Source organism: Mauremys mutica, chromosome 25, assembly GCF_020497125.1.
Source record: "Mauremys mutica isolate MM-2020 ecotype Southern chromosome 25, ASM2049712v1, whole genome shotgun sequence".
Taxonomy (NCBI): Eukaryota; Metazoa; Chordata; order Testudines; family Geoemydidae; genus Mauremys; species Mauremys mutica.
Genome location: NC_059096.1, coordinates 13,550,851 through 13,577,743, shown reverse-complemented (window position 1 = coordinate 13,577,743; position 26,893 = coordinate 13,550,851). Strand labels below are relative to the sequence as shown.

Here is a 26,893-nt window from a genome sequence, read left to right as displayed (position 1 = left end):
GCAAAGTTTGAAGCTGTTATTTTCCACTCTAGCGAAGCGCGGAGAATCCATCTGGGGCTGACACCACTTGGGTGGTGAAGGGAGCAGCCATGGTGGGGGGGGGGGCAATTTGAGTAGATCTCCCTGCTAATAGGGGCACCCTGGCACAGGTGGCTCTGGGCTGCAGGGATGAGTGAAGGGTTGTGACAAAGTGGGGGGTGGGGTTTCTTGGTTTTTCTGTGTTTTCCAGTGGGTTGCATGCAGAGGGAGGGGGATGCAGTGTCCCCGGGTGTTACTGGTTTAACGAGGGGAGGGGAGAGGGAGTTTGTTGGTACAGAGGACCGGAGAGGGAACTCAGGACCCCGGCCGATGGCCTGGAGGATGGAGACCCCAGCGACTGGTGACCTGGAGACCCGGCTCAGGAGTCACAGCCGGTTCTGGCCAGTGGGAGGACAATGGGCTGCGGAGAGAGGACCCCGGTGACCTGAGCAGCCGGTTCCAGCCAGAGGGGTCAGAGGGGGGCTGAGAGGTGAGGAGACCCAGGCCTGCCTGTTTACGACCCTGTTTACCTGGAGAGAAGACAATGGACAGAGGGGGCTTGGGGCCGGGGGTCTCAGCTGCCCAGCTGGGAAGCAGGGGGGCTCTGGGCTGGACAGGGGGAGCAGGCAGAGCCCACCTGGCTGCAGGGGGACTGGGATGTGCTGTGCTGAGGGAGGCCAGGCCTGAGGCCCTGAGAGTTTCCTGTGCTGGGTTCAACTCTCAATAAACCTCCTGTTTTACGCTGGCTGAGAGTCGCTCCGGTCTAGAGAACAGGGGGGGGGGGGGAGCATCAACCCCTTCGGGGGTGAGGAGGCCCGGGGGGTCCAGAGTGAGGGGACTCCCTGAGGGGGCCCACGGCAGAGACAGACGTGCTGCGGCTCAGAGAGGTGCGGCTCCAGGAGGTGGAGGGGCCTGACCCCGAGAGAGAGTGGCCCCCCGAGAAGGGCTGTCGCACTGAAAGGGCCCCCCCCCACGGACCGCATGGGGCCACGAGTGGGCATGATCTGTGAGTCCGTGACAAGGGTCATGGTGGGGAAGTTTGGGACTCGGACCAGGACCCTCCCTGGGTCCCCGATGCCTGAAGGGTGGGTGCTGCCCCAGGCCCAACGCCAGGGGATCTCACCCCCAAAGAGGTGGGTGGGAGAAAGGCCCAGGAAAGCAGCTCCCCCCCCACCTGAACCCCATTCCAGCTCCAAGTAGCCCCAGAGCCATGGAGCTGGGCTGGGGAAAGAGGCCGAGGCCAGGGAAACCCGGCAGCGTCTAGCGACACTTCGCGGCGAGAGAACCCGGCTCCTGGGGCATGGCCGGGGGGAGACAGGAACTGGCAAATGTCCCCATGGCAGGAGACGCAACTCGCCTTGTGCAGCGAAACGCTTTACCGCAGCAGCGGCGGCCACGGGAGGCCGGGCGGGGCCCAGCAGCGACCCCGGCGGGCTGCCCCCTGCCCCCCAGTGCCCGACAGGCTCCAGCCGGAGCCACAAACACAATGAAACCGGCCCGGGGGGAGGCGCTGGAGCTGGCAGCCAGGTCTGGGGAGAGAGAAACTGAGGCACTGGTGAGCCGGGCCGCAGGATCCTGACTTGCACCAGTAACAATGGGCGGTGGGTCCCCCCCAAACGTGAGACACCCCGGCCCCGGCTCCATCGCTAGGAGCTGCGGGCGGGCGGGCCGGGGGCGGGGCAGGAACCCCGCTAAGAGACTCGCTGGGCGCCGGGACGCGCAGCCCCGGGCTAGCGGCGCTGACTCCGGGCCCGGAGCGCGGCTGCCGGCGGGGCTGCCCGGTGACGTCCCCGGGGACCGGCGGCCTTGTCCGGTCGAGTTCAGCTGAGCCCTGGGACCGGAACCCGGGAGCCGAACCTGCGGCTCGGTCCTGCGCTGGGCTCCCGTGAGAGACAAGAGACAGAAACAGCCACGGGAACGGCCCCGCGCCTGCCGGGTCCTTCGTGGCTATTTGTAAACAGCAGCAGCGCCCCCCCTCCCGCCAGACAGCGGCCCCCGGGAGATCCGGACACCCCCCCCCGCCAGGAGATCCGGACCCCCCCTCCCGCCAGCCCCCGCGCAGACAGCGGCCCCCTGGAGATCCGGACACCCCCCCCCTGCCAGGAGATCCGGACCCCCTCCGCCATACAGCGGCCCCCGGGAGACCTGGATCCCCCCCGCAGACAGCGGCCCCGGGAGATCCGGACCCCCCCAGTGCCAGGGACACACGGAGGTCCCCGGACAGACCCCGAGCCGCTCACAAAGCAGCGAAGGTGACTTCTCCCCGGCCAACTTTCCAGCCGCGGTGGGGGGGGGAGGGGGCAGGGCCAGTCAATCCCGCTCTGCCCCCCCCCCCCCCCAGGTATCGGCAGGAGCCGCCAGTGGCGGGAATCAACGCGCGCTGATCACGGCGCGATCGATCCGCAGCCCATCGATTAGCCGCTCGCTGCCCCGCGCCCCCAGCCCGCCCCGCCGCGCTCCGGGGGGGGCTCCATGGGCAGGGACCAGCCTCCCGCCGCTCCAGCGCGCAGTCAGGCGGCGAGCCGAGAGCAGCAGCCGGCGCCTCCGCCTCCGCTCCTTCCCCGTCCCGGGCTGGGGGCACCGCGCCGCGGCCTCCCGCCCCCGGGCCCGCCCGGGCCGCCCCCCGGCACCATTCCCGCCCCGGGGCGGCCGCGGCCCCGGCCCCTCCCGCGGCTCAGCGCCGGGCGGAAAACTTTGCTGGCGGCGGCGCTCGGCGTGGTGATGCTGCTGGCGCTGGTCATCCTCATCCCGGCGCTGGTGAGCTCGGCGGGCGCGGACGGGCGCTACGAGATGCTGGGCACCTGCCGCATGGTCTGCGACCCCTACCCGGGCCGGGCGGCCGCCAGCGCCCCGCCGCCGCCGCCCTCCACGCTGGTGCAGGGCCCGCCGGGCAAGCCGGGCCGGCCGGGCAAGCCGGGGCCGCCGGGGGAGCCGGGCCCGCCGGGGGCCGTGGGCCCGCCCGGGCCGAGGGGCGAGCCCGGCAAGCCGGGGCCCCCCGGCCCGCCCGGCCCGGCGGGGGGCAGCGGCGCCTTCAGCACCGCCACGTACAGCACCGCGCCCCGCGTGGCCTTCTACGCCGGGCTCAAGAACCCGCACGAGGGCTACGAGGTCCTCAAGTTCGACGACGTGGTGACCAACCTGGGCAACAGCTACGAGGCGGCCACGGGCAAGTTCACGTGCAGCGTCCCGGGCACCTACTTCTTCACCTACCACGTGCTGATGCGCGGCGGGGACGGCACCAGCATGTGGGCGGATCTGTGCAAGAACGGGCAGGTGGGTGCGGGGCGCGGCCCCCCCCCGAGCCGCGGGTCCGGCTCCTGCCCGGGAGCTCGCGGGGCTCCGGGCTCCCCGCGCTGAGCAGGGGCCGGGGCCGGGGCCGGGCCGAGCTCCGGGAGCTGGAAGTTGGGAAGGAGAATTTATTTCTAGACCGATTCTCACCCCCCGGGTATAAGAAAGTTTCTGTTCGGAGAGCAGGAGCCTCAGCTTCCGAACGGGGTGAAGAGGGGTGGTCCCCGGGGCGGGGGAGAAGGGGGGTCCCGGGGCTGAGGTGGGGTCTCGGGGCGGGCGGGGGGTCCCGGGGCGGGGGAGAAGGGGGAGAAGGGGGTCCCGCGGCTGAGGTGGGGTCTCGGGGCGGCGGGGGTGGGTCCCTCGCGTCTCCCGGCTAGGGAGGAGGCAGGCTGGGATTGGCAGCGCCCTGCCCCCCTCCCCAGGGATACACTCAGGCTGGGACACGTCCGGGGGGTTCAGAGAGCGGCGAGTCCCTTCGGCCGGCCGGGCTCCGCCCCGGGGGCGCGGGTGCATGCGGGACGCTGGGTGGTGGTTCGGGATGGAGGGAGCCCTGGGCCCGCTCCCTGCCCCGCTCCCGCCCAGCCACCAGCCGGAGGTTCTGCTAACTGCGCCAGAGCCGGGGGAAGCGCCCCGCTGCTCGGGTGCGTGCGGGACCCGCCTGGCGCCTGGGCCGCGGTGTCTGACTGTCCTGCCCCGCGGTCTGCCCCCCTGGGCGCGGATCCCACCCCCTCTGCCTGGTAGCGCCGGGGGCAGCGGGGGAGCCGCGGGGGGCTGAGGCCTCGGGTACCAGGAGGGAACCTGGTGCTCCGCGTCCCTCCCGCGAGCCTCTCCCGGGCTGACCCGGGTCTGGCTCCGTTCCCTGGGCATCACCCCGTGCCGGGGCCCTCCCGCCTCCCACCCCAGGGACATTGCCCGGGACACATGGGCTGAGGGATCTGGGCCTTCTCCTACCCCACTGCTTAGTACATTGGCCATTGCGCGTGTGCAGCTAACCTGTGCGGTGCGATGAGTTTGGTGGGTCTCCGGGAGCTCCCGGCAGAGGGAAGTGACTTCACCCAAACCACAGTTGGTCTATAGAGCCGGGGCTGCTCAGGCCAGAGGGGAACGCTGGGATCCTCTGCTCTGGCCTCCCTTGCACCCCTAGGTCCCAGCTGAGATCACACCATGGCACAGGCGCTGCAGACAGACCCTGCCCCACACTAAAGAGAGAGGACAGGGTGAGAAACAGGCACCAGGATTTGCCCAAGCTCACAGTGCCAGAGCTGGGACTAGAACCAGCCTCACCTGAGTCCAGTGCACTAGCCACTAGGACCCACTGCCTTCTGTAAACCAGCAGGGACACTGGGCAATGGCTGTACAGTGGGGGGAATAGAACCCTCCTGTGCCACAAGCTTGGCGAGCCAAGGAGGAGAAATGTGACACGAAAGGTTATTTCTTCTGCTTGCTTTTACATTAGAGCGTTGTACTGACTCCGGGATTTGCTGTCGAAGGACTGGCAGGGCCATGGAAAGTGGAACGTAAATCCAGACGGGGGGTTGTGGGCTGGGTGCAGGAAGCTCTGGGTGAGGGGCTCTGGCTTGTGTTACTCAGGCATCAGCCTGGATGATGAGAATGGTCCCTCCTTATCTCCTGGGCAGCATCCCATCAGCTCTGCACACACCAGCTCTGCACACACACAGACGGCATCCGTCTCCAGGGCGGCCAATCCGGCACCTTTTACCAGAGCTAAATTCCCTTCGCGGTGTTAAGGCTTTTTCATTCTCTCCTGACACTGAACTATTCTTCACAGGGGTTTACTCCAGCACTTGGCAAAACGTCCTCTGCCCTCACCCATGCTGTGTTCCGCCAAGCTGCCACGCTCCACCCCAGCAGTGGCTGCTCACTGGTGCTGTCCCCAATTTGTAAGGCTCCTTGAGATCCCACTTAGAATGCCCCGCAGACCTCGTAGAAATGTCAAGGGCTGTTTTATGCACTGAAATCTACCTTCCTCTGCACTGTCCCTAGAATCCCTCCCTCCCAAAGAAAAACTGCCTGTGATTTAATGCACAGATCATCAGCTTTAATAGTGACTTTCCTGTCACACCTTAAATGTCACCTGAGCTTAATTTTCTTCGCTGTCACCCGCTATTGTAGTGGAGCAGTCGTGCCACCATCATTAGGGATGAGTCTCAGTGATTCATTTGTAGGAGAGGGAAATCTGAGAGTCGCACCCTTCCCTTCGCAATGTGCTCTGGGGCTTTACATATCTACCAGCGTCCCTCCAGGGAGCAGGCTTTCTCCCCTAGTCTTTTCCCGGTCGTTCCAATTAGCATTTGCTAACCGTGGACCTGATCCTGTGTGCTCTGCACCCCCCACTGCAAGGAACTCGCAGTCGGAATGGACCAGACACACACAGGGCAAGAAGGGAAACAGAGGCAGAGAAAGGGCAGTCGCTTGCCAAGGTCACCGAGCACTCAGAGCCAGGATGAGACCCCAGCACTGCGGCTCCCTGCTGCCCTGTTCACTGGCCCATGGTCCCTCTCTGAACTTGTGCACCCTTCAGAAAGCCCCTTTGTTCTGTTAGCAGAACACAGCGATGCCCGGCCTTAACTTGGGTTCCCGTGTCTGGGCTCAGATGTGCAAGGTGCTGAGCATTCTGGCCCCAGCCTGCCAAGGCACTTAGCAGGTGCCTAACTGGAAGCATCTGACTTGTCCCATTGCAGCCAATGCCTTGAGTCATGTAATTAAAGTTAATCATCTGCTTGGGTGGTTTGGAGCCGGTGCACTCAGTGTGCTTAGCAGCTCACGGCCGTCTGACAGGTAGGATGTATTCCAGCCCCCATCAGCTTGAGTGAGGTTGGCTGCTGACTGCACTGGGGGCAGGATCCGGCCAGTGTTACCTGAATTTTCACCCAGGTTCTTACCTGAAAATTCCCCCTGTTAAAAGCACCATTAGCCAGCACCGACTTCAGAACTGCGATTGGGCACCCACGGTTCTGACGTAGAGTGGGAACAAGGACACACTTACACGAGAACGTCTACTTGTGGTGTTGCTGCATTCTGTGAATAGTCATAATAATAATAAGTTGGGAGTAATAGAAATGGCTTTTTTCCTATTCAGAGTATTATTGTGCGTACTCATCCCTGGTGAGCCCATCGTGGCTGTGTCGTCTGTTAGCGGCTGGGTCAGGATGCAGGATCGTCCTGAAAGCTACAGGGTGGGGGTTTCAGAGAGGCCAGCTAGAGACAGGCGTCGACATTCCAGGGGCTTCAGGCACGGAGCTCCCTTCAGCTCTGCTGGAAGATCCCAGCCCTTGTCGGTAGTTAGACGTTTTCTCCCTAAGGACGAACTTCTGCTCCCTACGGGCCCGACTCTGGGGGCACGGGATGAGTCCGTCAGCCCTGAACCTGGCCCCAGGCCTCTCTCCCCCGCTCGCTTAGAGCCTGACCCGCTGCCCGCTGACCACACAGGAGGCTATTGACCGACTGCAGGGAGCTTTGGCTCAGGCCCCTGAACTACTGTTATTTCCCGCACTCGCGTAACCAGCTGCAGAGGCCTGGAAATGTCGGGGAGCTGGATCCTGCCGACACTGGTTTACTTGAGGGAAGCCCCTGCTAGCTGCTAGAACTTCCCGGCCCTGCAGACGCTAACTGCCACGCGTGGGGCTGGCTGCTGGGCGTGGGGCGACCCTGAGCGCTCTGGCCGGAGGCAGGAAAGCAGCGCAGTCAATGGGTTCAGCACGTGCTTAGAGTGAAAGGTGCGAGTCCATCTGTGTTCCTGACATGGGGCCTCGCTTGGTGGTTGTACTTGCCAGACCAGGCGCTTCCAGCTGAGCCAAGAGCCAAGCAAGAGTAAATGAAACCCGTCGTGGGCCCTCTGCAATACAGCGCGATGCTCTTTGAACGGTTAATAACGGGGGTAGGGACATGCCAGTCTCCAGCCCTGCTTACTAATTACTAACCAAATCTCGCTGTTACCGCACGTCTCAAATACAACTCGCATGGGCGGCGAGTGCTCGGGGGCGACGGGGCTGGTTAAACCGTCACTGGGACAAGCGCTTGGATGGAAAATGTGACTAAGACTCTTTAAAAGGAAAATTCACAGTAATTAGGTTTCCTATTTAAAAAAAGGCAAAATCTCCCAAATGGGAACAGAAGTTGGAGGTCAGTGTTGGACACACACACACCCCCCAGCCCTGTGTATCCAGCATGGGATCCCCCCTCCCACTCCAGCCCCATTGATAATGGTGTGCGAGAGAATGAGTGAGACAGGGAGAGAGAATCAGGACATACCTAGGCGGGCCCATGAGCTGTCTATTTGGCTGCATTCCTTTGGAGCTATAATCCCCAGGTGTCCGAGCAGAGCGCAGGCCAGGGTGCCAGGACTCCTGGGTTTCAGTGATCACCGCCCGTGGTTGCAGTGGGGAATAAGGACTCTTGGATCCTATTCCCACTCGTTTTCTGGTCTTGGGCAAGTTCTTTAACCTTAAATCGGGTTTATAACTGATCTGCCTCCTCCTGTGTTGTGTGGCCAGACTTGGGACTGTCTGTGACGTGCTCGGCCGCGGGAGAGCAGGAATTCTTACCCAGGGTGGATGGGCGAGGGCTTCTCTCTGCACAGGAGAGCTTCTGTGGCAATGGGAACCTCGCTGTGACACTCCTAATTGCCCAGATCGTTCCCCTGGGTTCCCTGCGATAGCATCTGTTGGACACCAGCCCCCGTTAGAAAGACAGAAAGTTCCTTTGAAGCAAAGTGCTGCTAATTACTGATGACATGATTGGAATCCGTTGTAAATCGCCTGATCCTGGGGAAGGAGGGGGCCGGGGCTGCGGAGCCATTGATTTCCCGTGGCTCTAGCAGGCCGGATTCTGCCCACCTTGCACTTTGCAGAGTGGGGAAGGCAGCTGGAGATAGTCCTGGCACGTGTCTGAGCCAGGCTCTGCCTGTGGCCCTGAGCAACCTGCTGAGCAGCCTGCTTCTCCCCACAGGGATTGGCCCAGCCCCACGGCTGGGGGCTTGGCTCAGCACCTGAGCCCCAGAGCTCCCCCCATCTGAGCCCCAGAGCTCAGCCCCCAAAATTCACCTGCCCCTCTGCCCTCCATTCCCTGATGTCCCATTGTCCCTTTCTGCTATGCCACATCCCCTGCCCCCTCAGCCGCCTCCTGCCCCCCCACGTTCCCCTGCCCCCTCAGCCGCCTCCTGCTCCCACGTTCCCCTGCCCCCCTCAGCCGCCTCCTGCTCCCATGTTCCCCTGCCCCCCTCAGCCGCCTCCTGCCCCCCCACATTCCCCTGCCCCCTCAGCTGCCTCCTGCTCCCACGTTCCCCTGCCCCCTCAGCCGCCTCCTGCTCCCACGTTCCCCTGCCCCCTCAGCCGCCTCCTGCCCCCCCACATTCCCCTGCCCCCTCAGCTGCCTCCTGCTCCCACGTTCCCCTGCACCCTCAGCCGCCTCCTGCTCCCACGTTCCCCTGCCCCCTCAGCCGCCTCATCCCCCCCCAGCGTTCCCCTGCCCCCTCAGCCTGCCTCCTGCCCGCCATGTTCCCCTGCCCCCTCAGCCGCCTCCTGCTCCCACGTTCCCCTGCCCCCTCAGCCGCCTCCTGCCCCCCCCGCGTTCCCCTGCCCCCTCAGCTGCCTCCTGCTCCCACGTTCCCCTGCACCCTCAGCCGCCTCCTGCTCCCACGTTCCCCTTGCCGCTCAGCCTGCCTCCTGCCCCCCCCGCGTTCCCCTGCCCTCTCAGCCTGCGTCATGCCCCCCCCCCGCGTTCCCCTGCCCCCTCAGCCTGCCTCCTGCCCCCCCCGCGTTCCCCTGCCCCCTCAGCCGCCTCCTGCCCCCCCGCGTTCTCCTGCCCCCTCAGCCGCCTCCTGCCCCCCCGCGTTCCCCTGCCCCCTCAGCCGCCTCCTGCTCCCACGTTCCCCGGCCCCCACAGCCGCCTCCTGCCCCCCCCCGCGTTCCCCTGCCCCCTCAGCCTGCCTCCTGCCCCCCCGCGTTCCCCTGCCCCCTCAGCCGCCTCCTGCCCCCCCCGCGTTCCCCTGCCCCCTCCGCCGCCTCCTGCCCCCCCGCGTTCCCCTGCCCCCTCAGCTGCCTCCTGCTCCCACGTTCCCCTGCCCCCTCAGCCGCCTCCTGCCCCCCCCGCGTTCCCCTGCCCCCTCAGCCGCCTCCTGCTCCCCCGGTGGTCCCCCGCCCCCGCCTGCCTCCTCCGCCCCCCCGCGTTCCCCTGCCCCCTCAGCCGCCTCCTGGCCCCCACGTTCCCCTGCCCCCTCAGCCGCCTCCTGCCCCCCACGTTCCCCTGCCCCCTCAGCTGCCTCCTGCCCGCCATGTTCCTCTGACTCCTCAGAGTTTCCTGCTCCCTAACACTCTGCCCTCCATGCTGCCCCCACAGCCCCATTCCAGGCACCTCCACATTCCCCTGCCCCCTTCCTGGCTCTTCCCTTTGGGCAGCTCGTGGCTTCAGCCCTTGTGGCTGTCATGGGAGATGGCGGCCATGTCGGATAAGGGCAACAATGGGTGAAACCCCTTTAAAAAGCCCCCCGGGCAGGCGACGAAGGAGCCGACCCTCAGGACCGTGTCATTCTGTGGGCAGAGGTGCTGGAACTAGGGGTGCTGGGGGCTTAAAGTAGTTTGGTTCAGTGGCTCTCAGCCCCCCACTGTGCACATTGTCCCAGTCCCCGGCTGCGGGGGCAGCTAGGGAGACCAGAGTAAGGATCCCCAGTGGCATTTGGCCTGGACACCGCATTGATCCGACTCCTGTGCAAAGGGCACTGGGATCTTTGATGGCCACGGAGATGAGGGGGATGAGGGGGCAGATCCGAATGTAGCTAGACCCCAGCCAAGCGGCTCCTCCCCGTCCGACTGAAAACACTTCGTGGGGATCTCGGGGCCACCAGGACTGGGCTGGAACGTTTCTAATCGAACCAGACACGTGGGGCTGAGGAGAAGGTCAGGCAGGGCCTGGGGACACCTCGCCGCCCACCCCTCCTGCCTTGTTACAGACCTTTAGCAAGGAGAAGGCCGAGGGGCTGAGACCCTGAGCCGGGAGGAGCTTCCTCCCTCCGCTAATTGGGAGGAAATGGAGCGTGGGCAGCCCAGGTCTAGCGCTCAGCCCCCTGGGGAGAGCCACAGCTGCCCCCAAAGAGTCACCAGAGACCTGATCAGGCCGAGTGCTCAGTACACTCCACTGAGGGTCCAGGAGATACCAGCACCTTGCAGGATCGGACCTCGCGGGCCTCTTCCCGCAGCCACACTCACAGCCCTCCCCCACGCTGCCCCATGGAGGTCTGTGACCCCACGCACAGGCAAGGGATGTGGCTGGGAGTACGAGCTGGAAAGGCAAGGCCCTGGGACCCCGGAATGGTGTCTGGGAGCGAGGGGGTGGCCGGCCGCAGGGCAAGGCCCCTCCAGTCCTCTGGCTCTCTGGGCATGTCTCCACCACACCTCGGTCCCCAAAGCTCCTGCCCCAGGAGGCTGCAGGTGAATTGTTCCAGCTTGTAACATGCAAAAAACCAAACCAAACCTGCTCTTTGATAGTTAAGTTTAATTTCCTCTGACGAACCCCAGCTCAGGGGTTGCTGATCTGTCTCTTATTTCAACTGCATTCCCACCGCAGGGGCTTCCTCCCGGCCCCTTTCCTGGGAATTTGCCTCTTAACAGGAAAACACCATCCTCTTGTGACAGCTGGTTGGTGCGTATTCCCAGGCGCTCTCGTGCTGCGGGGTGGAGGGCGATGGAAATACCTGGGCAGAGAGATTCAGCTCCTGCTTATTAGTTATCAGGATGATTTTTATGGTGGTGTAGTGGATTTTAATGCACGGCCCTGGGACTGCGCTATCCCGAGGGTCTGCACAGTAAAGCTACCAGCGCAGCAGGGAATGCAATCCACCCACTGCCCAGCGCTCTCGGGATGCTAGAGACCCCAGACTGCTGTGCCGAGATGGCTCTGGATTCCAGACACCCCCGTCCAGGGACTCCAGAGTTTTACTTTCAGACTCATCTTTATTGCCAAGTGCTGGGAGAGGCTGGGCGTGTGAATGGCACTACACGGATACAGCACATGTTGCTGTGTATTTACTGAGCTCCAGTCTGGAGACTGTTGTTTAACCACTAGGAGCACAGTGGGGATTCTAGGCATTAGGGGCTCAGAGGGTTGGGAGCAGGTTGGATGCTCTAAACCCAATAGTTTGCAGCACTCATTATGTAATGAATCACAGCCCAGCCCTGTATGGTACGTCTACACTGCAGTGAAACGCCTCCACCGCTGACTCCAGCTCGCAGGGCTATACAACTGCAGCGTCGATGTTTAGGCTCGGGATGGAGCCCAGGGTCTGGGACCCTTTGCCCTCGTGGGGTCTCAGAGCCCGGGGCCAGCCCGAGTCAGAACGTCTAAGCTGCGGTTTTATAGCCCTGCGCCTGAGACAGCTGACCTGGGCCAGCCACGAGTGTTTTCTTGCAGAGCAGACAAGCCCTTAGGCAGGGATCAAACCTGGGACCGTTAGCTCCAGAAATACTGGCGCTAAAGCAGCAGCCCTTTTAGCTGCGAGTGACACTGAGGCTGGCCCCTAAAAGCAGCAATGTCTTATGCTGGGGCCAGTCTTTTAACTCAAGACCTCGCCGGTGCCTCCTATATTGCACGTGGCCATCTGCACATGCACCATTTTCTCCATGCAACACAAACCCATGTGCAAATGGCACTGACACATGCAATCACCATTTTACACAGGCAGCCATGACACACACACAGCGGTAGGAGGATCCTGGGGAAAGCAGGTGGCAGTTTCACGGCAGGAATTTGAAGGCACAGTAAGTGTGCAGCTAGCTGGGCGTGTATGGTCCTGTGCACAGATCAGGGTGCACGTTGAGATTTGTGGGTAAATCTCGCAGTGCGGACACTGAACACTATAACCTGTGGTCAGCACAACCCCATACGGTCTGTGCTGCACTTTTTATTAGCTGGGAAGTAGCACCCTGCTCACTGGACAGCAGGGCTGAAGGAGTCTCGTCTTGCGGTGCTGGCGAGCGAAGCCGAGCCTTAGAGCCAGCGTCTGTAATCATCCCAGACTGAATCGGCTACTCAGGTGCTCAACTCTTCTGCGTCTGATGGGTGGTTCTTGTCTTTCACAGATAATGATGGGTCTTAGGTGGGGTGGAGACCTTTCTTAACAGGACTTGGTCAATTCCATTTCACTGCAAGTACCTGGCCCACCACTGCCTTACTCCAGGGTTAGGATATCAGTGGAGTTACACTGGCGTAAAACTGGAGAAATGCAGCAGGGAATGAGACTTGAAATCTCTGTTTTCTTGAGTGGGGAGGGTTGGGGGGTACAGAGTTTAGAGTGTTTTGGGGAATTCCTTTTAATTTCAAAACATGCAAAATATTTTTGGATTTGATTCTTCTGCAGCATCCTGGAGACAAAGGTAACCCCAGTGTGACAGGACTAGTGCATCAGAACCAACAAGTGAAACTTACTAGAAAAAATAATTGAATCTACCTAAGCTGGTGTCCAGTATTGGCCACCCCAAGTGTTCAGCCATCATGAGCCAGAACCCCCCAAACCATGAAACTGACTTCAGATCATGAGATTAAAAAAACCAACCCCAAGCTGTAGGGTTTATTGCCGGCTGGTGTCTGAGCCATTAGGGGGCACTTGGGTCACATTTCTGAGTTTTGCCCTGCAACCCGGAAATGCTAGAAACTTTGAAAAAAAACACCAAGTATCAGAAGACTTGTGATGAAAATGGTGGGAATTGGCAAGGCCAGGTTTTCCCATTTCAGGCCTCATACGATTGAAATGAACCGTGATCACGAGCACAGAGACGTTCATCAGCTTTTAACTTGCTTTCAGAGTTTGCTCTCTAAGGCCCAGTCCCGTAAATCCGGACGTGTGGGAGTAACGTTACTTGTGACAGCAAGCGAACCGAAGTCACTGAGCCTGCCCCAGGGTGTCAGACTCTCCCCAGGCCTGAGGGTTTGTAGGGTCAGGCCCGAAGGGGTTACCAGTCAGACCAGTCAGGGGATTTTGTTTTAAATAGGGGAGTTTTGATTTTGATGGTGTCTTTTTCAGGCTCTTCTGTGTCCTAAAGATGAATAAACACAGAACAAGGGTTTGTGCAGGATAGAGCTTGTGGCCATTGCGATTTTCCTCCATTGACTTCAGTGGGGCTGAGCCAAGCGTGGGCCAGGGCAGACTGGGCCTTTGAGGCATATTTTCCAGCAAGCTTAGGGCCAGATTCTCACGTGCGTGGCACCCGCAGCTGGTTCCCAGCCTTCCCACAAGCTCAGCACCCCTGGGTCATGCAGGGTGCTGAGCTCCTCTGAGAATCTGCCTCCAGATGTGGGTGCTGAGCTCAGCCGTGCTAGCCACTGACCTCCCTGGGGTGGCTGTTTGGAGCAGATGCCGTCCCTCGTGTGTCCAAGCCATACCAATGGCCCCGGAGGCCAAGGCCCCTGGCATCCCTCCCAGGGAAACCGAAGGGTTATCGCAAACAGCTGGGCAGGAGCCAGTCCAGTGGCATTTGGGTGGCAGCTTTGCAGACGACGCAGAATTCTTTTGGGGGATGAAGACAGAGCAGACGGAGGAAGTTCAGCGGGGCCAGACCCAGTTAGCCGGACGGCAGATGAAATTCGATGTGGACAGATGGAAGCGACTGCACTTTGAACTGTTCACACAGTCTGCTCGGACCACTCGGCTCAGGGCCCTGGGCACGAGTGTGGGCAGCTCTGTGAGGGCCTCGGCTCGCCGCCCAGCCGCCCAGCGCAGCAAACACGATGTACAAAGAATGAGCCAGAGGAAGGATCCTGGGAACAACGCTAATGTCAGTGTGGAGCTCAGTGGGGTGCCCGCACCTGGCACCCTGAGCCTGGTTCTGGGGCACCCCGCCCCCGGAAAGGGCCGAGCGGAGATGGAGGGGTCAGAGACAGGCAATGGGGCGGATGAGCTCTGTCTGACGAGAGAGTGACAGGCCTGGCACAGCTTAGGGGCTGGGGTGGAAGGACGCAGCTCCCAAGAGGTGGGCAGGTGACTGTTCTCTAGGGCTCTGAACCCTCCAGCACTGGCCAGGACCAGACAGGATCCCCCAGACTAAATGCCCCTGGTCTGACCCACTCTGGCAGTTCCTACCCCCTAGTTACTGCAGCCAAGGGGGTGGGGTAGCGCTGTGCTCTGCAGGGAAGTCTGGGTCTCAAATGGGGGGTCCCTTGTAAAGGGAAGAGGCTCAGAGACTCAGGTAGGACTGTGAGGACCTGCTGCCGTTGGGTGGGGATGGGGGGAGAAGATCAGGGTTTCTATGTACAGAAATGGGGGTGGGGATCAGATTCTGGAAGCGCAGCTGGAAGTTTCTTTTTGCCTCAGTTTCCCCATATGCAGAGAGGGGATAATGCCGCTGTCCTGCTAGGAGCTCCAGGGATGAAGAGGGCTAGATAAGGGCCAGCTGTTTGTGTTGTTCCCTTTGCTTCCTTGGCCTCAGACAATCGGCTCCCCTTAGCTTCAGGAACAGACCCACGGCAGGCGGCAGCATCCCCCCCAGAGCAGGCTCCTCCCAGGAGTCCCTGGGCACCTACTCCCCCTCAGGCACAGCCACATCTGCTGCAGGCAGGGGTCGCACCTGGGTCCTCTGGCACCAGGGCTGCACCAGGTGGTTCGTTCCTGCAGGAGGGAGGCGCGCTCGCTAAGCAGGTTGGGGGCGGGGAAGGGCTGTGTTTTGCAGGCCTGGGAATGAGGAGCTAAGGGAAATATTAGAGCTGGCTTGGCCTATAAATAAAAGCACATCAGGCGCTATCCTGGAATGAAATATTCATGAACAACTTCAGTGGCGGGCGGCCTCTCTGGAAGAAAGCCGCCTCCTTGTTCAGTTGTGTGGCAGGGAGGGGACCCTGCAAAGTGCTGGCCGGGCAGGGATGTGTGGGGAGGGGGAGCGTAGCCAGCCTGGGGCACTAGAAATACAGGACTGCACTCTGCGAGGTGCTGAGCGACCCGGGTTGGTGCTGGGAGCCCCTGGATCTCACTGGAGTCGAGGGAGCTGGGGGCAGTCGCGTGCTCGGCAGCATCAGACCCACCTGGGGGGGTCGCAGGAGATTTGATGCCTGGATTTGCCCTTCTCTGGGATTTGGGTGGGGCACTGCCCCTCCCCCCAGCGCTTTGGAGCGGGGCCTGGCTCTCCCCTGGCTGTGCTGCTTCTAGGGGGACCAGAGGTCCCAATTTTGGGTCTTTTTCTTATATAGGCTCCTATTACCCCCCCACCCCGTCCCGATTTTTCACATTTGCTGTAGGGTGACCAGATCACCGGTGCCATCAGACCCCGCCCACAGTCCACCCCCGCTCCTCCCAGGCTCCGCCCACACTCTGCCCCAGGTCCCTCCCCCCATGCCCTTCCTCATCCCCCGACCTGCCGCTGGCTTGCTGTGTCCCTCCTCGGTCCCCCACCCACCGCTCGCCTGCCCACCTGCCCGCCGCTCCCCTCTTCACCCCCCTGCCCGCCACTCACTCCTACGGCACCGACTTCCCCTCTGCCGGGTGGGTGTTTGCCCACCCCCCTGCCTCTTCCTGCCCCTGCACCGCCTCCCTTCCCCCAAGTCCCCGCCCCTGCCCTGCCTCGTCTCCGCCTCCTCCCCTGAGCGTGCCACGGCCCCGCTCCTCCCCCTCCCTCCTGGAAAGCGCTAAGCGCCGCCAAACAGCTGTTAGGCGGCGGGAAGTGCTGGGGGTGGGGGGGAGCGGGGACGCAGCGCACTGCGGGGACGGGGGGAGAAGGTGGTGAGGAGGGGGGAGCGTGGCTGCAATTTTTCGCCCTGGGTGCTCCGGGGCTGGAGCACCCACGGGCTCAGCGCCTCCCTCCCGCTCGCCTCCTTACCTGAATATCGGGACAAATGGTGTCCCGATCAACCTCTGGTCCACCAGCCGGGGCCTCCAGGGGATGCCAGTGGCCTGAGCTCCAGCAGCTTGTTAGCACCGGCTGGCCCTGAAGCTGAGCACCTGCCTGGCAGTGCAGGACGGAGGTGTCTTTCTTGCAGGGTCTCAGTACTGGTCATGGATGGGGGCCCAGGGGCCAGGACTGTGTCCGGGAGAGCCAGGCAGGTTCCTGGGGCTGGCAGGTCATTCAGAGAAACCCTTTCATACAGGCCAAGGCCCTGCCCCGGCTGCACAGACACAATGGATCCCATGGGACTCTGATGGCCAAAGATTCCCCTCTCCCCACGGCCACTCAGATTGTGACCGATGAGGGGCCAGGGCTCCAGACACAGAGTGGAGAGACGGGCCCTGCCCCAGGGAGTTGGCAGCCTGAGTACATGACAAGAGATACCAAGTGGATGCAGTTGGGGGAGCACAGGGACCCAATGAGCCAGTGCTGGCCAGCGGGGCAGGCTGTGGGCTCAGCACCCAGCTGCCTGACCTCTGCCCTGCATGCCCCGATGGGCAGCAATCCAGTTAGTGGTGCTGTGTGCACACAGCTGGGTGCAAGGGGTGAGATAAACGTCTGATGAAATGGCCTTTAGATCCAACAGCAAATGCCACTTGTCCAGGAGAGCAGGTGATTAGGGGGTTGGAGCACATGACTTATGAGGAGAGGCTGAGGGAACTGGGATTGTTTAGTCTGCAGAAGGGAAGAATGAGGGGGGATTTGATAGCTGCTTTCAACTACCTGAAGGGGGGTTCCAAAGAGGATGGATCTAGACTGTTCTCAGTGGTAGCAGATGCCAGAACAAGGAGCAATGGTCTCAAGTTGCAGTGGGGGAGGTTTAGGTTGGATATTAGGAAAAACTTTTTCACTAGTAGGGTGGTGAAGCACTGGAATGGGTTCCCTAGGGAGGTGGTGGAATCTCCTTCCTTAGAGGTTTTTAAGGTCAGGCTTGACAAAACCCTGGCTGGGATGATTTAGTTGGGAATTGGTCCTGCTTTGAGCAGGGGGTTGGACTAGAACCTCCTGAGGTCCCTTCCAGCCCTGATAGTCTATGAGTCTATGATTAAATGTATGTGTGTGTAGGGGGGAGGGGAGCAGGGAGGGGGCGCTAGGGGGTTGTAAAGAAACTTTGACCTGAAGTTTGGAGCCAAATGACTTCTGTGACCAGGAGGCAAAGGGCCAGTGAAAACTCAAGGGCTTCTGAATCCAGAGGGCTCGGTGGGGAGCAGATTGCAGCCCGGCCTTATCTCCAGGCTGGGCAGAATTCGGTGGGGCTGGTTTATCATTTTGAGGGGTAACATCAACGTTTATTTTTAAGCATTTTTTATTTTGATCAGTTCACATTTTCACAGCTGTAGGGTCGGACGCTAATTATCTAATGACAGCAGCCTCGGAAAAGCCCAAAGTTAAAGCTTTATAACCCTTGAAACACAAAGTGCCAAAATAGACAACAGTAAATATCAGTAAGTCAAACTGCCGGAAGTTCTCAGGCAGCATTTCTCTCCCTTTGCCTCTCTAGGGTCAATTTCTGTTGTTATCGATGGGAATAGCTTTTCCTGGGTTTGTGTGCGTGCCGTGAAATCCAGTTACCCACATTTTGTGATACAAATCAAGTCCTTTCACGTCTATTTTTCCTTATCCTTAATAGAGGGGTTCGGCTCACTGAGACTAAAAGTCCCAGCATGCAATGGTCTTGCCGTTTTGATCCAATTAATGGACCCTAGCCTGCAACACAGCCTGGCCATGTGGATCAAGTGGAAGCACTGCATGCTGGGAACTGTCGTCTCCGTGGAGCACACCCTGACTCAAACAGGGACGTTGCATGCTGGGACATGTAGCCTGTATGTCAAGGGGAATGGGAACCTTCAGATGAAGATGTGAGCAGTCACAGGCCAACCTGTAGGACTCCCATGGGCACGTCTGAAACCACAGGCACGTCCCTTATGTGACTAGGAAAGGTTTCTGTCCCGTCATTGCCAGTGGCACCAATGAGTGATGATTGTATAGCCCCTGTGTGTGCCCAAGCTCCTCTAACTGAGAAAAGTGCCTGTGCAAGAGTGAATCCGAGAGAAAGAGATTCGCCAGCTGTTTACACTTTAGGGGTCTGTTGCATTTGCCCTGTACCTATGAGAGGTGACTTGTCTAGGTCTGTTACGGGAGTGGGCAGGCGGGGCTCTGTGGCCTGCAACGTGCAGGAGAGCAGAGTAGGTGCTCATGGTGATCGGAACTAACTCCCCAGGGGAGTGGGGGATTCTCCATCGCTGGGTGTCTTCAGAGCCAGACGGGAGCCTTGCTGGAAGATGCTTTAGCCAACACAGGGTCCTGGGCTCAGTGCAGGGTAACTGGGGGAAGTGTAATGGCTTCTGCTCCAGAGATGATCAAGGCCAGAAGGGGCCATTAAAACTTCATGAAATCTATGAATTTAGGGCTCCATAGACCTGCTTCTGTCCCAGGTGTTCTGCAGTCTCAGTTGTGCATAGGATTTCTCTTCCCTGTCTGTCTCAAACTGTTGAGCGCAACAAGCAGCTGCCAGGTCTCACCCCAGAGGTGGCTGCACTGCAGTGGTGGCGGAAATATCAGTCTTCCCCTATGTAGCTTGTACAGTCAGTGAAATGCCTCCTGGAGTCAAACTGGCAGAAAGATGTTTCACAGGTGCAAGATCATTGTAGTGATTCATCACTGAAGCAGCTCAGGAGCTCTGACATCGCGTGTAATTGCCAGATAGGGGAGATCAAAGCTATTCCAGTCGCTGGGGAGAAACACATACACCTTTCCCTGACTGACCTTTGGGGCCACTCTGGAGTGACCCATCAACAATCCCCCGGCAGAAGGGCTGTATCTTTGGGCACTGGAAGCAACCAGGTTTGCAGGCTACCAGGCATTACAAGCATATAACTGGGAGCTGGTTCCAATTGGGTCTTGAACATATTCCACCCACTGTTGAGAGTCCAAATTCAGCCCATGCCTGGGGTTTGACCTTAACATAGACATTAGTAATACCACAGTGTAAAGATCAGCTCAAATCATTTTTCCAGGCTGGGATATTCCTCTGGGCTGCTCAGCCCACACCCTAGATCCTCTGTCCCCAGAGAACCACTCCCACCTCCCTTGCAGCTGCATGGGAAAATGAGCCACCTGCCTCAGCAATCAGTGGAACCCACTTAACCTTTCCCCAGCAGGATTAATACACGCTGCCAGGGTGGGACTCAGGCATAGCCCAATACGTTCTGTGGCTGATTTGCTGTTCCCCCTCCCAAGGCGCGTACGCTCCCTGGGACTCAGTTTCCTGTGTGTGTAAAATGGGAATTATGGTATTTATCACAGTTCTGCCAGAGCCCCCAACATGCCGAGCACGGCCCAGACACAGAGCGAGGGACGGTCGCGGCCCCAGAGGAGTCTCAGTCTGACTAGGTGTGACGACCTGGGACTGTTCTTACTGTGGTCTCTGAATGCTGAGTGGCGGGTGTTGGCCTGGGAGGACGATCTGCACTGGGGGATGGGAGACTGGCTGTAGAGAGGATACCTGAGCATGTAACGGGAGAACCCAGGAAGGGGGAGAGGCCAGGTGACACCTCTGCCCCCGGGAAGCTGGACAAAGGCTGGGGAGTGAGAGGAGTTTCAGGAGGTGGCTGGGGAATGGAGGGAAGCCCAGACAGGGCTCTGACCCCCCAAGGGGGCTGTGATGCTCCTGGGACCCCAAGATGGACCTAACTGGGGGGTCCTGTTGTCTGTGCCTGCAAGACCCTGTCTGGGACTGTGTTCCTGTCGTCTGAATAAACCTTCTGCTTTACCGGCTGGCTGAGAGTCCTGGTGAATCGCAGGAGGCCGGGGGTGCAGGGCCCCGACTCCCCCACACTCCGTGACACTAGGCAAGGTCCTAGGAGTGGAAGTGACGTGGCCAAGGCCCCAGCAGGTCTGTGGCAGCTGGAAACAGAGCCCAGATGTTGAGAGTCCCCGCCCAGTGCTCCAGACACTGGGCCACAGTGTCCTTTTCCGAGTCCCTCTGCTTGACAAAGGTCAGTGACACTGCAATAGGTCCACGTTACCCCTGTTTCACGGACGGGGTAGCTGAGGTACGGGGAGAGGAAGGGACGTGCCGATGGTCACACAGAAAGTTAGGGGCAGAGCCACAATCAGAACTTAGGAGACCCAGTCCTGTGCTCCAGCCATTACTCATGCTGCCCCTTCAGTCAGTTAGCGCCAGAAATAAATGTCTGTGAGCTGGTAGCAATATGGGGTCTATGACACACAGCAGATTAGTTCTGACTGAAGGCAGCAGGGCACTAGGCAAACAGCCTCTAGGTCTGGGGCCTTGTCTCTGTGTTTTAACCTAATCATCTTTATTAAACACCCTTCAGGGGTGGGGGTTATGTAACTGACAAGATCATGTAAAGCTCCCGCTGCAGCTGCTGCTACATTCTGGCTCCATTTGCTGAACCGCTCTGGATGAATTTATATCCTTGCTCCTGGAAAGACCATTCGTTCCCCCAAACAAACTACTCACTTGATCAGCACAAGGCTATTTTTTTCCTTGTCATCACACTGGATGCTGCCCAGCGGATGCCAGGCGGGCTCGGCACACGGCTTGCTAGCTGGCTGGGCTATTTGGCTGGACAGCAAACTGACTAGCGTGGGGTGAAACATCTGGATGGGGCTCAGCGAGAGACCTAGTGACTCGGGCATGAGATTCAGCGCTAGGACCCCTGGGCTGTATTCCCAGCCCTGCTGCTGGGTGAGCTGGGGTTCCCCTCCCACCCCTGTGAGCTCTTTGGGGCAGGGCTGCTCTTGCTCCGTGTTTGTGTGGCACCAGCTCAGTCCGGGGCAATAATACGCAGAATAATAAGAGGCAAGAGGAGCAGAGAAACGTCCGCTGTTGGGCCGTGAGCCGTGGTGCAGTTTTTCCTGGCCTGGGATGGCCTGTGGATGAGAGGTGCTGGCTACGTGCATACCCACGTGATTCAGCTTTGCATATTCCAGGCACCGTCCAAGGAGCTAATTAAGCCTCCCAACACCCCTGTGAAATGGGGAGGGGGAAACTGAGGCACAGAGGGGGATGGGGCTCAGCTAAGGCAGCAGAACAGGGCAAGAGCTGGGAGTTCCTGGCTCAGTCCATTCCAGTTCCTGGCTGTGTTCTGTGAGCCGGGTGGAGGGCGCTGCCCCACCTTGCCCTGGCTAGGGGGAGCAGTGCCCCCGCCTAGCACCCTCCCGCCTCCTCTGCTGTGGGAAAGCCCCTCCCCCCACTTGTTTCAATCTACTTTAACCCTGGACCCCGGGCTATTATCGGCACTAGATTTGCTGCCTGGCTGTAAGACCTGAATGAATTCACTGCCATTGTACCAGGAATTTCAGCTGGCAAATTCCCCCACTGTCGGGACAGCCCTGCAACGGTAAATCACTCGGCTTCTGCCTGTAACCGAGCGAGGCCCGTGGATGATTAGTATCCAGAGCGTGTACATCAGGAGGGACAGCGGCTGGCAAAACAAGCGTCCAGGCCCTCTGGTTCCTGTCTGTCAATATCATTTTGTGTTTGTTTCGTCCACCTGGAGGTAATTTGGCATCTCTAGTAACAAATCTCTGGCCACCTAGGAACTTTACAGTTGTCACTGCAGCATGGCACGACTGCTTGGAAGTTACATCAGGGACAGAACCTCCTGACCTTAGAGCCCAGGTGCCGCACCAGCCTGAGAATCTCCATTCGCTGCTAGCAATATGGGGTTTATGACACACAGCAGATTAGTTGTGACTCCATCAGCAGGGGGCTGGTGCCAGTTCGTTACACCCCTCTAAGGAGGTGAGGCCGGGGCAAACCGAAGCTTTGCTCTAAACACAAATCAGAGCGGAGGAGACATGAGCAAGGCCGGTTAGTGCCTCCGTGTTCCCGTTTTCACAGCAGAGTTTGCTCGTCCTCGTCCCTCCGAGGCCCGAAGCACCAAGCTCAAGGGAGGAAGGTTATTCCAGGGCGCTGGGCCCGGCCTGGACGGAGGAGGTTGTGTACAAATAAACAATCGAGGGGCTCGGCCTACAGCCTTCACTTAATAAACTAGCTGCTCCACCCTCTCATCTGTCTTAGCCTCAGCGCCCTCTTGTGTTCACTAGTATGTATGGCGTGTGACTCCCACTGTTCCTGTGGATACGGTGGCACCGAGTGGCCCCAGCAGAGACCAAGGGCCTATTGTGCAAGGCGCTGTACGTATGCCCAGTGAGGGACAGCCCCTTTACAGGCTAAATAAAGCAGACGAAGAGCAGGAGGGGAAACAGAGGAGCAGTGGATCACCCAGCATGTCGACCGCAGAGCCAGCTGTTCCAGCCCCTGGAGCACACTGCCTCTCTCGCCTTGCCACGGAGCCGCGCTCTGGAGCTTTCCAGCCCTCTCGTGCCGGCCCAAGGGACTTGGATTAGCATCAGCCTGTCTGAGGAGATGCAGTATGACAGAGCGGGTGGGGAAACTGGACTGGGATGCCAGGACTCCTGGGTTCTGCGTCTGGCTCTGCTGCTACTCCCTTGCTGCGTGACCTTAAGCAAGACTTGCTGTGTCACTTCCTCGTTCTCTGCTTCGGTTGCAGAATGGGGCTAATGGGACCGACTCCCCGGGAGATCTCGGGGGAGTGGGGTGGGGGGGCTGAGTGTCACTACTTATTACCCAGACTCTGTCCGAGCCCCCAGGCCCAAGCAGCCTCCCCCTGGCCCGAGCTCATCTCTGCTCCAAGCCTTTTCCGGCTGCCCCCTCAGCGACATGCAGCGCAGGGGAGAGCGGCGTTCTCGAGCCCGGCGTTGGATCTGCCATTTATCTTCACTAGTTAGGGGATAATGTCAGAGCCGGCGAGTTTGCTGTGACAAGGCATCTCCTTAACGAGTGAAGATGAATGGCCACAGCACAGGCACGCAGCTGATCGCGCCCTGTTAGTGTTTATCGAGCAGGCAACGGGGAAGGAGGGGGAAGAAAGGGCTGCCAGTCACTGCGCGGAGGATGCTCAAAGCAGCGGAATAACTGGCTCGTTCGGCGCTTGTATCTCATCAGCCCCTCGGCTCAGCCCCCCGGAGGGAGCCGGGTGAGAGCCACAGCAGGAGTGGAGGCCGTTCACACCCAGCCACCCGGAGAGAAGCGGCTTTGCCCTTGTCTCGCCCCCTCGTAGCCCAGGATCTCAAAGCACTGTACAAAATGGGGGCGGGGGACGCTTGGGGATCTGGGCTCAGTTCCCAGCTCTGTCACTTGTGTGACTGGGCCAGTCGGGGGGACCCGTGTTTTCACCTGCCCCCAACGTCCTGAGCATCTCTGGCCATCCGGCCCTTAGTTCAGCTGAGCTCTCTGGAGACCTGGCCTGACTGTGACTGCTGGGCACTCTGGTACCTGGCCTTAACTTACCCGGGCCTCAGTTTGCCCATGGGTATAAGGGTCCCTGAGTCTGTCCTGTCTGCCCAGTCTGTGAGCTCCTTGGGCAGGCTCTGTCTTGCGCCGTGTGTCTGGGCAGTGCCTGGCCTGGCCGGGGTCTGAGCTTGGGGCCACCAGGTGAGACTTGCACAAAGGTCACACGGCAAATTGGCAGTAGAGTTGGGAACAGAACTCGGGAGCTCAGCTTTTCAGCCCCATCCATGCTGCGCCCACAGGACTACGGTGCCTGGTGAACGTGGCAGGGTCGGTGCAGTGGCTGCTGCTGCAGGGAGATGTCTTCATGCTTCATATTCCCCTGCTCCCTCCCCCGCTTGTGTGATCGCTAGAACATGGAGGAGCTTTAAGCACCAGCCTGTGACAAGCATCCTACCCTCTGGAAATATAAATATCTGCCTACTGATTACCTGTGCACTGCCGCCGATTGCAGCCGAGAAGAAAGCCTCATTAAGAGAGTCCTGAGATAGAAACCGACTCTCGCCAAGTAGCAGGCGCTGCCCTCCCGCCTCGCTGTCAGCCCCCCCGGCACTTGGGAGTGGAAATGGGGAAAGGAGGGTGTCCCAGGCAGGGTTCCCTCCCCGGCATTGTCTCTGCCATCAGGCCTCAGGCACACCAGTGGCAAGCCCAGCCCTTTCTCTGCGCTGCGCTACACCAGGCCTGGCTGCCCCACAACGAAGGGCTTTTACCTACGCGCAGAGCGAGCGTGGGAAAGCGCCTACCCCCCTCTGCACTGCAAAATTACGTCGTCCTCACTTACGCCAGCACACAGCCCCCGCCGTCGTTACGTGGCTTCGGCATGTCGGCGGCGCCCCTCCTCCCCAGGGGGCACGTGTCTCGCTTGTGCTGTCAGTGGGGGATTGTGGGATGGCTCCTGAAAGCCGGGAACAGTCGACCTGAGCAAGGCAGTGTCTCCGCTGACACTGCATCCGCCTAACTCCGCTGACCTTGACCCTTCACCGCTCGGGGAGGGGGGTTATGGAGTCGGTGTAGCCGGGCAGGGAGCTCGGGGCGAGTGAAATGTTCCTGCAGACACTGAGGGCAGGTCTACGCTGCAACCGTGCATTGGCGCAGCTGGGGAAGGCGCTTCATGCCGACGGGAGAGGGAGAGGGCTCGGGCTCTCCTGGCGGCTTCATAACACCACCTGCGCGAGAGGCGGTGGCCATGGCGGCGGGAGACGCTCTAACTCCAGTTCTCCTGTTGACGTAGCGCTGTCTCCACGGGGGGTGAGGTCAGTGTAATCACATTGCTTGGGGGGGGGGGATTTTTCACCCCCCGAGCAACACAGTTATAGCGACGTAAGTGTGTAGCAGAGCCCTGGCCTTACCTAGTTAGGGTGACAAGCTGCCTTGCGTCGACCTAACTCTGTAGTGTGGACCAGGCCTGAGGGCCTTCTCCGGCCCTTCCCTTTCCTGCTTCTCTTTCAACTGGCCTCAGCTCGTGAGCTGAATCACCCTGTTTCCTGGTTAACCAGCCTGTCTGTAGCCCGTCATCCGCCCAGTGTGGCCTGCGTAGGGACAGTCGCCAGGGCTCAGAGTGGGGAGTGAGCCGGCGACTCGCCCCATCGCAGAGGGGTTATTAGGGTTTGACTGTGCTGCAGCAGCGCCCAGGGTGTGTCGAGGGGCAGGGCCCTGTCGCGCTAGGTGCTGTACAAATACAGAGCTCCCGGTGGAAGTGTGTGTGGGGGGGAGGGGTTCGTGTAGCTAGGGCCGTTCTGGCCTGGAGTTAGAAGAGGGATGGGTAAGGACACAGTGGGCCGTGCCAGAACAAGATGGGGGGCTTTGTTCGCACGGCCCCTGCTCGGGATAGCTCATTTCCACGAGCAAAGAGTAGGTGACTGCTGTGCAGGCAAACATGGCAGCAGTTCGTCTGCTGAGTCCCCCCCGCCACAAAGCAAACAGCCGCCGTCCATCCGTCCGTCCATCCGGGCGCCCTTTGCCCCAGCCAGCCGGTAGGCACAGAAGTGAGCGTGCAGTGTCCGGCTGCTCTGGGACACTCTGCACAGAGCTCCCCACAAAAATGGCTGCCCCTCGCCACTGGCAGCTGCGGCTGTCGTGATTTAAAGGGACAGTGCAAGGAGAACAAAAGCATCCTGGTTACGCAGCTGCGTGCGCCGCAGTGCGGGGTCAGCAGCGGCCTGCTCGTGCCCTGGGACGTCGGTGCCTGAGCGAGGGGGTTTGCTGTGCCCAGTGCTACGGCTAATGGAACAGAGCCCGAGGGAGGGCGTGCAACGCACACTCGCGAGCACAAGGGAAAGGAGGCGCAGGCAGCAGTGGTGTGCTGGGCCGGGCTGGGCCGGGCGAGCTCCCCGCCAGGCTCAGACAGCAGAGGGGGGGAAAGGCAGGAGCTGGGGAATTGAGGCGCTGGGAGATTAAAGGGCAGCAGCCTCTCCAGAGCCCAGCTCCCATCCAGGCCCCTAACTAAGGGCTGGGTTTTCAGAAAATCAGCACCTGGGGGGCCCGCTAGCTATGCAACAGAGGCACCCCCTGCATCCCCGCCCCGCTGCAAGGAGCAGTCGGTGCCTTTCTGGGGGAGTCAGGACAACTCCATGTGCTCTGAGACACTGGCCCTCTGGGCTTGGGGGGATTCCCAGGGCACTGCCGGAGACACCCTGGACAGCTGGCCTGGATCCCCAGGGCCCAGCCCGTGAGGGGAGAACCGCTTGGGAGCTGCCAGGTGATGCTGGGAAGGGAGCGTTAGCGAGCCCTGCTCAGGGGCTGCCAGAACCCCGGCAGGTACCACAGACCCATCCTCAGGCAGGCCCCAGGGCGCTGCAGCAGGTACGTTATGGGGCCGGGAGGCAGCCGCTGCTGCAGAGCCCGCTCTGAAGTCCCTGTCAAGCAGAAAGGGGCTAGGGCTGGGCTGTGAGTCTCCATTGAAGCTGCTGGCCACAGCCTGCCCCTGCAGTTCGCTCTGGCTCTGGCTCCCAGCCTGTGCTGCCTTGTGGCCCTCAGATACTCGGGACTGGCTGGAGAATGGATGGCCGCTGATGCTACAGAAACCAGACTCTGTTATTCACCTGTACTGCCCTGGAGACCTCGCCGGAGCCGGGGGAGGCAGCAAAGCGGGGGCAGGGCCTGACGCCTGCTCTACACTACGAAGTTAGGTCAAGGGACGTCGCCTTGCGGTGATCGATTGGTGCGTCTCCAGCTGCCCTGCTACAGCAACGCAGTAAAACCACCTCCCTGAATGGCACGGGGCCACCACCGACCTACTGAGGTCTGCACAGGGCGAGTGCAGCACTGCGCGACCTGTGTCAACCCCAACAGTCCTCCGGCAGGCGTCACAATGCGCCGTTCTCTGCAGCAGTGACCGCTCTGCTCACACCTGTAAACGCCA

The 26,893-nt window shown here is 60.4% G+C and overlaps 1 protein-coding gene across 1 annotated transcript in view; it reads left to right on the top strand.

Annotated features, from left to right (window-relative positions):
* Nucleotides 1-2,416: 2,416 nt before the first annotated feature.
* Nucleotides 2,417-26,893, top strand: part of C1QL1 (complement C1q like 1) — a 72,202-nt gene continuing 47,725 nt past the window's right edge. The window contains exon 1 of the mRNA XM_044999765.1: nucleotides 2,417-3,291. Coding sequence (XP_044855700.1) covers nucleotides 2,491-3,291 — 801 coding nt within the window. The 5' untranslated portion in view covers nucleotides 2,417-2,490. The remainder of the gene's footprint in view (nucleotides 3,292-26,893) is intronic.